General features: G+C 37.3%; 1 protein-coding gene across 2 annotated transcripts in view; it reads left to right on the top strand.

The window, feature by feature from the left end:
• The window catches only part of LOC115004999 (rho guanine nucleotide exchange factor 12-like), a 35,216-nt gene that overhangs the window by 17,336 nt on the left and 4,870 nt on the right, over positions 1–13,010 (top strand). The window contains exons 10-33 of one of the 2 annotated variants that reach the window (XM_029426768.1): positions 1,194–1,310; positions 1,482–1,580; positions 1,819–1,929; positions 2,621–2,719; positions 2,804–2,846; positions 3,302–3,407; positions 3,804–3,941; positions 4,048–4,080; positions 4,713–4,827; positions 4,919–5,024; positions 5,706–5,939; positions 6,312–6,462; positions 6,954–7,111; positions 7,184–7,330; positions 7,450–7,535; positions 8,507–8,632; positions 9,374–9,488; positions 9,593–9,693; positions 9,932–10,009; positions 10,098–10,173; positions 10,725–10,892; positions 11,118–11,205; positions 11,726–11,809; positions 11,882–11,976. In XM_029426768.1, coding sequence (XP_029282628.1) covers positions 1,194–1,310; positions 1,482–1,580; positions 1,819–1,929; positions 2,621–2,719; positions 2,804–2,846; positions 3,302–3,407; positions 3,804–3,941; positions 4,048–4,080; positions 4,713–4,827; positions 4,919–5,024; positions 5,706–5,939; positions 6,312–6,462; positions 6,954–7,111; positions 7,184–7,330; positions 7,450–7,535; positions 8,507–8,632; positions 9,374–9,488; positions 9,593–9,693; positions 9,932–10,009; positions 10,098–10,173; positions 10,725–10,892; positions 11,118–11,205; positions 11,726–11,809; positions 11,882–11,976 — 2,674 coding nt within the window. Of the gene's footprint in view, positions 1–1,193; positions 1,311–1,481; positions 1,581–1,818; positions 1,930–2,620; positions 2,720–2,803; positions 2,847–3,301; positions 3,408–3,803; positions 3,942–4,047; positions 4,081–4,712; positions 4,828–4,918; positions 5,025–5,705; positions 5,940–6,311; positions 6,472–6,953; positions 7,112–7,183; positions 7,331–7,449; positions 7,536–8,506; positions 8,633–9,373; positions 9,489–9,592; positions 9,694–9,931; positions 10,010–10,097; positions 10,174–10,724; positions 10,893–11,117; positions 11,206–11,725; positions 11,810–11,881; positions 11,977–13,010 lie in introns of both variants that reach the window. The other variant, XM_029426767.1, reaches the window with a different exon arrangement.

Here is a 13,010-nt window from a genome sequence, read left to right as displayed (position 1 = left end):
AAATACTTTTACTAAATAGTAAATATAAAAAGATATATAGAATAATATATAATAAAATAACAAAATATATGAAGCAATTAAAAATATCCATTAAAAAAAGATGAATAAATATGTTTATATTTATATGCATTTTATATATTTTTTTGTTGATTGATAAACAAAAAAATTAACTGACTGCAGATTTGGTAATTAATTATTTTAAAGTAATTTATCGAGCATAAATGCCAAATAGTTTATTTTCTCATGATTTAAGATTGAAAATGTTTATACAAGAACAATCGTGTGAAAGAAAAGCATTAAATAGTAAATATTAAAAGATAAATAGAATAAAATCATTAAATATAATAACAAAATATAAGAAGCAATAAGAAATATCTGTTAAAGAAGATAAATAAATATATGTATATGTATTATATATATTTTTGTTGGTTTGTAAACAAATAATTTACAATTAATTAATTGTAAATTATTTGTTTAAGTAATTTATCGAGCATAAATTCCAAATATGCAGTTTTTTATACAAGAACAATCGTGTGAAACACTTTTGCTGGTAAAGAAAAACATTAAATAGTAAATATAAAAAGATTTATAGAATAATATAATATATTATAATAACAAAATATAAGAAGCAAGAAATAAATATCCATTTGAGGAGATAAATAAACATATTTAGATACATTATTTATATCTTTGACTGCATAGTTGATAATCAATTAATTATTTAGGCCATTTATCAAACAAAAATGCAAAGAATTCACTGGTTTCTGTTTTCTGCTTTATATCATTTGTATATTTCATATCTTTGGGTATTTAAAATTTTAAAATGTGTCCTTCGGCTCAGGGAACAATCAATGAATCATTTCCGTTCTGTGTGAGGTTTGTGGAAGACATCAGCCATGGATCAGTTGCTGCTGTTGAAAGAGGAACGTTGTTAATAATACTTTACTGTAAGAGATCCCGTGATCTCATGAACCCCCCCCCCCCCTGCTGACTCAGACTCCTTTGTAATCACTTCCTCCCTTTTTTATCACAACTTCTAAAAATAGGAATGAAATGGTCCTGCGTTCCAATCTCTGGGGATTTCCCAGTATTCAGCAGCAGACTAAACAATCAATTTAGTGTAAGAGTGTGTGTTTCTGTGAGTGTATTAATGTGCATGTGTTTCTGTGTGTGTGTGTGTGTGTGTGTATTAGACGCACAGCAGCCCCCCCACTGAGGGTCCGGGCAAAAGAGAGACGCCCTGTCAGAGCCCGGACATCAGCCGGCGGGACGGCCTCAACTTCTGCGACACGGACGACACCCCTGACACAGTAATACACACACACACACACACACACACACACACACACACACACACACACACACACACACACACACACGTTGTAAGGATGTTATCTGACTCGTCCTGCCTACAAACAAGGCTGAACATATCCTGCCTGTTAATGTACAACTGTATATCATCATGTTAATACATCACCCAGGACTCCAGGGCTCAGTGCATTGTGGGAAACCCTCCCTACCTCCCCCACCTCCAGATCATCGGAGCAGAAGACGACTACTTTGACTCTCAGCAAGAGCAGGTACCTAAAGAAAGGTTTCTAAGCAACTACTTTGTCTCGTTTTCTGCATCTATATGAACCTTTGAATGTGAAACAAGAAGCAGAGCTCCATGTTTCCATGTTTCCATGTTTCCATGATTTTATATTTTCATGTTTCCATGTTTTCATGTTTTCATGTTTCCATGTTTTCATGATTTCATATTTTCATGTTTTCATGTTTCCATGTTTTCAGCAGTTTGTGGTTTTGATGTCTTTAAAGATTAATGGACTCTGCAGCTGTTTCCAGAGTGTAGACTCGCTGAAGTGTCGGCCGGCTCACCTCGCAGTCTTCCTCCATCATGTTGTCTCGCAGTTTGACCCTGTGCCTTTGGTATATATGCACACAGACACACACACACACACACAGACACAGACACAGAAACACACACACACACAGACACAGACACAGAAACACACACACACACACACACACACACACACACGCAGACTAAGGTATTATATTACTCTGTGGGTTTATACCAATATGACAAATATCACATATTGCGCTGTATGTTATTTATATATTACATTATATATTCTTTAACAGGTAGACAATGAATTGTCGGAAGCTGTCCAAATAAAAATAACATAAAATAAATTACTTGATATATAAATATGCCATTAAATGTCCCAAAAAAAACATTAATTATTTAAATAATGTCACATAATTTGATATTTCTGTTTTAATTTGCTTCTTTATTTATTTACCTTTTTTATATTTAATTTCCCATATAATTTATTTATCTTTAATTCATTTTTAAATTTTTTATATATATGTTTTTCATCTATGCATTTATTTCTGTATTATGTTCCTTTTGCATTCGGTTTGATTTCCTTTAGATTAAACGTCGTGGTTTGCAGCACAGACCTCGACATAGACAATGTTGTCATAAGAAATAAAGAAAAACAAAAGATAAGATTAAATAAAAGCGGGCCGAGGATCGATCCTTGTGGAACGCCTTCACGGGTCTGAAAAAGGTTCCTGATGAGATGATGCTCTTTCTGTCCTCTTCCCTCTGTAGCTCTGTTATCTCTACGCTGACATGCACAAGCAAACCAGCTCCAAAGAAAGCCGACGCTTCTTCATGGAGTTCCACTCCCTCTTTATGGATCGAACAGCAGTAAGTTCTTCTCTGTTCTTCCAGTCAATTTATATTTTCTTAGATTTCTGACGCTCTCCATCTTTTCCCGGTTGTCTTTCTCAGAATCTCAAAGTACCAGTGCCAGATGCAGTTGCAGCTGAATTGGGTAAATGATGGAAAGACACTAAAATGTTTTGCAGATTTCTTCAATTAACGAATTTAAAAGTCCATAAAAATATCATATTTCACTAAACTTCAAAAAGTGGGATCAACAAGCAGAGTTGCATACATTCATTGACTGAAACTGACTTTAACTACTTAATGTTTTTAAGTTTATTTCATTCATAAAGTACCAAAGTGCTTCACAAAGACAGACATGCACATGCATATATATGTAGAGGATTACTATTATCTCATTTCCTTATTTCGAATTGCGATTAAACATTTCTGTGTGTGTGTGTGTGTGTGTGTGTGTGTGTGTGTGTGTGTGTGTGTGTGTGTGTGTGTGTGTGTGTGTGTGTGTGTGTGTGTGTGTGTGTGTGTGTGTGTGTGTGTGTGTGTGTGTGTGTGTGTGTGTGTGTGTGTGTGTGTGTGTGTGTGTGTGTGTGTGTGTGTGTGCAGAGAAGCGGAGGCTGGAGTTGATCCCAGAGGAGCTCTGCAAACAGTACACGCAGCTGCTACAGGACACACTCCTACCAGATCTGCACAAGAACCTGGAGGACTTCAGGTAAAAGTCACAAAACTGTAAAACTCTTCGAATAGTGGAGGAAGGATTCATATTCTTGTATAGTTGAAAACGACCAAAATCCATAAAGTGTTTGGTAAAAAAGTGTCTTAAAACTTAAAAATGAAGCTTCTAGCAGACGCTGCTCAAAGGGGACAAAACGGACCGTTAAAATGAAAATGAGACATTTCTGTAGGTTTGAAATAGATCTAAACATTTTAATGCAAAACTTATCCTCAGTAAAATGTAGTATACTAAGTAAAAGTAGTATACTAAGTAAATGTAGTATACTAAGTAAATGTAGTATACTAAGTAAATGTAGTATACTAAGTAAAAGTAGTATACTAAGTAAAAGTACTGCTACCACCCGGTTGTAAGAAGGTATTTATGTGTGTGCAGACAGAAGCGCAGCATGGGTCTGACTCTGGCCGAAGACGAGCTGTGCAAGCTGGACTCAGAGGGAGGAAAAGACCAACAGGCGCTGGAGAAGGAATGCTCCTGTGCTGAACACATCCTCTCCAAGATAGAGGACGTCCTGTGAGCACACACACACACACACACACACACACACAGAACGAGTATATGCAGCTCATATCTTCCTTATTAATATGTGTGTGTGCTCACCTGGAGTTTCCTGTTGCAGGCTGACGACACAGAACACAGAGGAGGAGAAGTGGTGAGAAGATTTGATATCATCTGATATCATTCTGCAGGACAGAAGAAGTTTTTAGTTTCTTTCCCAGTATTTTATTGTTAAACTTTAGAACAGGGTTCCAGACGATCCTTTAAAAGTCTTATATGGTATTGAACGTTATTAATATTAAAATGTCTTAAACAAAAAATGGGATGTAAGATTTTATGAATCGTTTGTTTGTAAAATATCAAATTAATTTGTCTTTAAAAAATAAAAATACCAAATTAACGGCAGATCAGGAAAGCAGAAATAAAGCGTAATATGCATAATGCAATAAATGCCCTTAAATGTACTTAAATAAATAAGAGTCTTCCCAGTGCTTATTTTAACTGTCACTACATTTCTTTTTGCATGAATTATTCTGCAGCTATTTAGATTATAGATGAATCATTTGAGTATTTCTTGAAGCCTCTGTCTGCATTTGCAGCTTTTATTAACTGTTGAGCAGAAACAAGAAGCGATGTGAAGACTCCATCTTGGACTGACGGGTTTATAGTCCAAAGATAATCGTCAGTCATCGATAATTAAAATGTCTGCTAGCGTCTCATGTAGGTGAAACATTTGGTGATAGTAGATTTGTAAATATTTCTGCTTTATTGTCCGTCATGTTGCAGCCAAACCATGCAGTACGTGATCCTCACCTACATGAAGCACCTCGGGGTGAAGGTGAAGGAGCCGCGAGGCCTCGAGCATAAACGAGCACGCATCAACTTCCTGCCCAAGATCAAGGTTCGCAAACACGTTTGATTCTCGTCATGGCCACACACACACACAGGTGGAGGCTTTTAATGAGCGTTGTCTTCTGTTGTTAAACGAGCAGAAGAGCATGAAGCCTGAGAAGGAGGCAGAGGAGAAGGTGAAGAAGCCTCGCTTTCACAACATCCTCGGTCCGCCGCGGCGTCTGAGCAGAGTGGACTCCACGTCAGGTGAGAAGGATTGTTTTATACTCTAGAGCAGGGGTGTCAAACATGCGGCCCGAGGGCCAAAACCGGTCCGCCAGAGGGTCCTTTTGTAAAAAGATAAAGTTTGAACATTTTCAGAATGAACTTTCTTGCACGAAACGAAGGGAACATGTGGAGTTGTTGTTATTTACAGGTTATCATGCTGTGATGTTACTGGTCCGGCCCACCTGAGCTCACATTGTGCTGCATGTGGCCCCTGAACTAACATGAGTTTGACCCCCCTGCGCTAGAGATACGACTATTGAGTCCATGGGACGTCCTTTTAACGTTCCAAGAAAACACTCAGAATTAAAGATTAAAGTCGTAAATGAAGAGAAACAACCCTGAAGATCTCTGGTTACATCTACGGGCGAGATCTTTCCTTGTAAATCTGTGATTTTCATCTCTGAGAATTTCCACGTTTTTCTCACTAATTCATGATTTTATAATCTCGGAGAATATTCAAGTTTCTTGTAAATATAAAAGTGTTATTCTTCTAAATATAAGACTTTAATCTCAGAATATTAACCCTCTAGTTACGGTTATTTGTCCTACAAGCACATAAAATACTTTAAAAATATGTTTAAACGTCACTAAAGGTGGAAAAGATTTGTGTATATCATTTTTATGTTTTCTTTCCCGACCCGTGTGTGTGTTTGCGTGCAGTCGGTAAGGCCGTGGAGATGAACAAGCAGCGCTCGCCAAAGCCGCTCTCTCAGCCCGCCTCCGTCATCCCCGAGCAGTCCGACTCTTCTGCCTCCAATTCTGGACGGACCCGTGGGAATCAGCTCGGCGAGGGATCGGACGCCGGCGCGCAATCTTCTCCTTCCACCACCTCCCCGACGCTCAGCTCGCCCACCGGTCAGGCCTCAGATACCAGCGGACAAGACTCCGACTGCAGTACGATACAGATCATTCTCTTCCTCGCCTCACTCAGGGATTTAAAATGTTACATCATTAAAATGTGCAGAAAAGGATAAAGAACAAGTAACTTTGGGAGGATTATAGGGATACTTTGTTTGTTAGTGACCTGATAGAGAAGACAAACACTTCCTGACTTTGGGATATCAGGAAGCATTAGAGCAACTTACGAACACGTTCTTGAAATAGAAGTTAAAATACTTTTAGTGCAGATGCACGAGGAGCAGCGTCGCTGCTCTATAGCAACACCATATATGTTGAAGGCGCAAGAATAAAAACAGTTCTTTTGAGAAATGAACAGTCATGTGCGTGGACTCATGGCGTCGTGCCGCTCTCCTCTTTACTCCACAGACGTGTCTCCGCTCTGCGTCCAGCCCAGAGCGGGCGAAGCTCTGCAGCCCGGAGACCATCAGGACGCCGTCTCCAGTCCGACCAGCACTCAGTTCGACTTCAGCCCCTCAAACCTGGAGCAGCTACAGGAGGAAGAGCAGGACAACTGCAGGTGTTCACAGTGAGAGGACGTTCTCTAGAATACTTTCAACTGTGTCTATGTTATAATAATAATATATATATATATTCTCTAAAGACATATTCAGTTTTCACAAAGGAGGACATTAAAGGTGAAGCTGAAACTAACGATCATTCTCATTATTGATGATTATTTTTGATCCTTTTAGTCTATAAAATATCCGAAAATGATAAACGCCCGATAGTTTATACAAATTGCTTGTATTGTCCGGTCAACAGTTCAAAACATAAAGATATTCAGTTTATTATCACATAAGTCAAAAAAAGAAGCAGGAACTGGCATATTATCTTAAAAAATGATTAATTAAATATCAAGTAGTTGCAGATGAATGAATCGTTTCTTCTCTACATTAAGGATTTTGTCATTTAAGTTATAATAAAACGTATTATGACTTTTTTAAACCACTTTTTGGACAGTTTGGTGCAATAAATACAGATTATGAGACATAATATCCTCGCCTGTAGGATGGAGGTGCAGAGTTCAGCCGACATCCAGAGTGAAGACGACCAGGGAGGCGAGATGGAGTGTGAGGAAAACCCGCTGAACTGGCAGAGTCTGGTCAGCCGAGGCGTCCTGGCCACTTTAACGCCGCAGGAGATCAAACGGCAGGAAGTCATCAACGGTGAGTCTCTGACGCTTCACAGCAGCGACGTGAAGGTGATGGAATCTTATTCTGTTTCTTGTCGTCCCTCAGAGCTGTTCTACACGGAGCGTGCACACCTGCGGATGCTGAAGGTGTTGGACTGTGTTTTCCACCAGAGGCTGAACAGAGACGGGATCCTCCCCCCCGAGGACATCAAACACATCTTCATTAACCTGGAGGAGATCATTCAGCTGCACGGTAACACTCACACGCCCTGCGAGCCACACGGGGACGAGCGCGTCGTTAGAAAATGAAAGGCAAAACACGAAGAGCAGTTATCCAAATTGTGATAAACCGACATTAAACTTTCTTCACAGTTTCTGTAACGGAACAAATGACGGCGATCAGGAAGAGGAGCGAGACGTCGGCCATCGGTCCGATCGCAGATGATCTGCTGGCGTGGGTAAGAGCAGTTTCAGCTCCTGCAGGAGGATTAACATTAACAGCTTCCTGTTTACAAACAGATGCATGTAGAGCTGAGCAAATGTACGTTACCCTGAATGTATGAAGACAACATGGAGGACGTTTTTAGTTTCATTAACGACAAACAGCATCGACAATTCTCCGTTTCCGGAGAGTATTTATATAATGTAATGTTTATAATGTTTTATATGTATAATGTATTTAAATAATGTACTTCTGTGTAACTTACAAACAATCTCCGACAGAGGAGAGGAAAGTTTTGTGTCGGGTGAATTTGTGGAATAATCCAAATAAAAATCAATTCAAGAAGTTTAAATCTTTTTTAGGAGGTAAAGAGATGAGGGCAGGATGATCGCTTAAGATATATCTTGAAAATAATATCATTGGGGTAGTTTATCAATCAAATCAAATGTATTTATATAACCCACTATCACAAATTATACATTTGTCTCAGTGTGCTTTAGAGACTGTACAGGTTACGACATCCTCTGTCTTTAGACCCTCTGTCCTTAGACCCTCTGTCCTTACACCCTCTGTCCTTACACCCTACATTTACATAAATGCATACAGATAGAGAGGGAGAAGAAGAGAGGGAGGGGAGGAGGGAGGAAGAGAAGGAGAGCAGGGAGGTGTCCCCCGGCAGTCTAAGCCTATAGCAGCATAACTAGGGGCTGATCCAAGGCAAGCCTGAGCCAGCCCTAACTATAAGCTTTATCAAAAAGGAAAGTCTTTAGCCTGCTCTTAAATGTGGAGGGTGTGTCTGCCTCCCGAACACAAACTGGAAGCTGGTTCCACTGGAGAGGAGCTTGATAGCTGAAGGCTCTGGCTCCCATTGTACTCTTAGAGACTTAAACCGCTCTGTGTGAAAACTTCAGCTGCAGTAAGAAACTTGCTGTTGTTAATTTTAATTTGATTTTAAGTTGCTGTTAATTGTTGTGTTTGTTTTGGCAGTTCAGCGGGGAGGAAGAGGAGAAGATCAAACGAGCCGTGGGAACGTTCTGCAGCAACCAGCCGTCTGCACTGGAGCTCATCAAGAGCCGGCAGAAGAAAGACCAGAGGTTCACTCTGTTCATGCAGGTCAGCAGCAACAGAACAAATACAGGAAACACATTCATATTTATTAATATTCATTTTTATTTATTTATATGAATTTGATTGTTTTTTATTGTTTTTTATTTTTTGAATTTTATTTATTTTGAATTTTTTATATTTATTTATATTTATTTATATTTATTTATATTTATTTATTTATATTTATTTATATTTATTTATTTATATTTATTTATATTTATTTATTTATATGTATTTATATTGACTTATTTGATTAAATCTTCTCTTTTCATAGTTGTTTGAATTCTTTATTTATTTTTTTATATAATATATATTATAAAGTATATTGTCAATGAGGATTTCCATTTATATAAAATAATTAGTAAAAATAAGTGTATTTAAAAAGAGAAAAATAAAGAAATTGACAAAGATAAAAAAATAAATAATAATAATAATTCAAATAAAAGAATGTCAAGAAAGACCAATTAATATACAAATAAATTGTCTAATGAGAATGTTTTTATTTTTTTATTCTAAATTTAAGATAACAAGCCTTAATTATTATATCTATTTATTGTATCATACATTATCACAGTTTTTATGTAGATTATTTTTAAAACATGTTTTTTAATTGTTTTCATTCATCTTCTCTTGTTCGGCCTTCTCTTGCTATATTTCCTTCTGGATATTCACTTTGTCTGTCAAAGCATTTAGTAAACTGTCTTTAAAGGTGCTTTATATTTAAAGTTTTCATGATTAAATCTTCAGGACGCTGAGAGTAACCGTCTGTGTCGCCGGCTGCAGCTTAAAGACATCATTCCTGTAGAAATGCAGAGAGTCACCAAATACCCACTCCTACTGGACAATATCGCCAAGTACACAGGTACACACTGCACAGGTGTCAGCAGGACCGCCGGACCTTTTCAACGTCTTCGTTTTGATTGTACATTAAGCAGCTCTTGGCTGTGATTGTTCATCTCCTCACAGGAGACGGTGAAGAGAGAGAAAAGGTGAAGAAAGCCGGCGAATGTTGCAAAAAGATCCTCAACCACGTGAACCAGGCTGTCAAAGAGGCTGAAAACAAACAGGTGCACACGTTAGAATAACCTTAAATGCATAGTTTCATCATATTTATATTAACTTTCAGTGCATTTGTTAACTAGTTAACTAGTTCAGTGTTAACTTCACTCTAAGTGAGTTACTGCGAGTACGTTTTTATTTCTCGTCAACAATAATTCCTGTTGACATCGTGACAGTTGGTGTCGTCTGGTCGTGGGCGAACATATGAAGTTGTTATGTGTAACGAGCTGCTTTGCGTCTCACCAGAGGCTGGAGGAGTATCAGAGGAGGTTGGACCTCTCGTCCCTCAAACAGAGTGAGAACCCAATGATCCTGGAGCTCAGGGTAGGGATCCTCTGAACATGCGTGTTACAGTCGCTGAACAATGTCACGTGGAAGCTGTCGAGGTTATAAATGAAGTTTGTTTCTGCAGAATCTGGACCTGACCAAGAGGAAGATGGTGCACGAGGGACCGCTCTCCTGGAAGGTCAACAAAGACAAAACAATTGGTACATACACACGTGTGTGTGAATAAAGAGGATGTACAGATTAATTTATCAGAATAAGATCAGATATTGCTTTATTGCAGCAAAGGGACAGCGAGAGGAAATATAAAAGTATAATAGATACGTAAATAAAGTAAAAATGGACAAATTATTGCACATATGAAATACTTTATTGATACTTTATATATTATAATAAATAAAAATGTACATGTAAAAATATGTGCATTATACAACAATATATAACATAAATACATTTGGAAAAATAGAAATAATAAATCTGGAGAAATATTTATATTACAATGTAAATTATAAAGTCTAAGATTAAGTGTGTTAAAAAGAAGGAATATTATAGATAATGTACAGTATAAATGCAGCATTAATACCAAAGTAAACCAGAGTATTGTGCAGTTGAACTATCATTGCACAAGTGAATTATTGCACACAATGATTGAATCGTTAAACAGTATTTCTGGCTGCAGACGGGTGAAATAAGTCCAAGGGGCCGGTCTATGGGGAGGAGTTACCCAGTTTAATATCCAGTGTGTTCCTCTTAGAGCTGTACACAATCCTGCTGGAGGACATCCTGGTGCTGCTGCAGAAACAGGACGAGCGTCTCGTCCTCAAGTTCCACGGCAAGAATCCGGCCAGCGCCGCCGACGCCAAACACATCTTCAGCCCCATCATCAAGCTCAACACTGTGTTGGTCCGTCCCGTGGCGACTGGTGAGAACTACATTTATGTGTTTTGCATTTTGTTCTGCACGGGACAACAGATGTATTTAATTAATTATTATATTCTTTTCTACAGTTTGTCCTTGTTTAAATGTTTTACATTGTAAAGCTGCATCTCTTGTATGAAAAGTTCTGTGTAAATAAAGTTTATTTATAGAATATTTAACTGTAATGCATGTTATCGTTGTTGTAATGCATCACTCGTGTCCTCGTCAGAAAACAAATCCTTCTTCGTGCTGTCCATGTCGGAGAACGGGGCTCAGATCTACGAGCTGATGGCTCAGACGGTGTTCGATCAGAGAGCGTGAGTCCCCCCCCCCCACCATCTTTATTTCTTATATAAAAAAACAAAAGAGGGGAAATAAATTAGATTTATTTCATGAAAGGAGCAACTGTTCTGAGCTGGACCAAAACGGCGTCTTAGAAACTCTCCGGAAGGATTTATTTATTCATTTATATTATATTTTTATATATATATATATATATATATATATATATATATATATATATATATATATATAAAAGTAAGTAATAAGTGGACTTCTCTTTCTTTTTTCTTTTAGCACTTAGTGCAGCTGCCCTCACAAAGCATGTACTGTTGCATGCTGTAAGCATACAGTACATTTGGGACAAACTACTTCGCCCTAACATGGCGCCTTGAACTTTGACCCTCTCTGTATTTTTGGCATTCTGCGTTTGACATGCTACGCGTTGGGACACACTAAATCTTGTTCTGCCACACTTCTTAGACAGTATGGGTATTGTAACGCAGGGTGCATCTGTTTCCTGTATCTCATCCTGCTGTGTCACCTCTGTTCATGCAGGTGGCAGTGTCTGATCACACAATGTGCCGACGCCATGAAGGCCAAACCTCACAACAGAGACGACACACCAGCAGCTCAGTCGGAGTGAGTCCACGTGCTGCAGACTCACTGATAGTGTGTATTTGTTTGATTGTTTCTAATGTGAGTGTGTTTCAGAGCTGAGCGCGACGCTATTGAGATCATCAAACGTGGGATGCCGAAGGCGAGCAAAGACGCTAACGGCGCATCAAGTGGAAACATCCTTTCTTCAGGTACCGTCGCTGTGAAGTTTCTCTAAGTGTTAAAACATTTAGTTTGTGAATCAACTGACTGAAAATTCATTGACAACAATTGGATCATCGTTGAAGAAATAAAGCACACGTGCCCATCCTTCACTGGAAGAGGATTAGGGCCTCATGAGAAAAGTTTATTTGAGTTCCAAAAGTCAGAACTCAAATACATTTTTCACTTGTGGCCCAAATGGATTTAAATGTTATTTCATCTGTGAGGATTTTAATTTTAACTGTAGGGATTTAAATTTTATTTAGTCTGTAAAGATTTTTTTAATTTAATCTGTGAGGATTTTCTTCTCGTTTCTGTTTTATATAATTCAACTGAATATCTTTTGGTTTTGATTTGTTAGTCGGACAAAACAAACAATTTGAAGTCGTCAAAAATAAACCAATTTTATCTGTTCATAGACTAAATGGCCCGTTACTGATAATAATAATAATAATAACAGCAATAATAATAATAATAACAATAATAATAATAATAACAATAACAATATTATTATTATTAATAATAATAATAATAATAATATTAATTAATTAATTAATTATTATTAATAATAATAATAATAATAATAATATTAATAATAATATTAATATTAATATTAATAATAATAATAATGGTTAATTGAAAGGTTCAACACAAACTGACTTCCTCTCCATCAGAGTGACTTTATCTCCTTTATGTCACATTAACAAACATGTTTTTGGACTTTCTGTAAATCACATATTCTTTTATTCTTAACACTGTGGCACATCCCATATATATTCTATATATATATTCCTGCACATCTCCTTCAGTTTAAACAGTTACATGGTACATATTATAATTATAATTATAATAATAATTTCTATTTTAAATGTATGTTTCTTCTCTTTGCACTAATAAACCAAAACTAAATCCTTGTATGTGAAAACCTTCTGATTCTGATTCTAATCAATTTGCTCGTCAGAATTATTAATTTGAACGCACCTCAGAGTTTTAACTGTTAAAGTATTTTACATCAAATTAAAAA

Source organism: Cottoperca gobio, unplaced genomic scaffold, assembly GCF_900634415.1.
Source record: "Cottoperca gobio unplaced genomic scaffold, fCotGob3.1 fCotGob3_237arrow_ctg1, whole genome shotgun sequence".
Lineage (NCBI taxonomy): Eukaryota > Metazoa > Chordata > Actinopteri > Perciformes > Bovichtidae > Cottoperca > Cottoperca gobio.
Note: the sequence above shows the minus strand (reverse complement) of the source record. Positions and strands in the feature narration are given on the sequence as shown.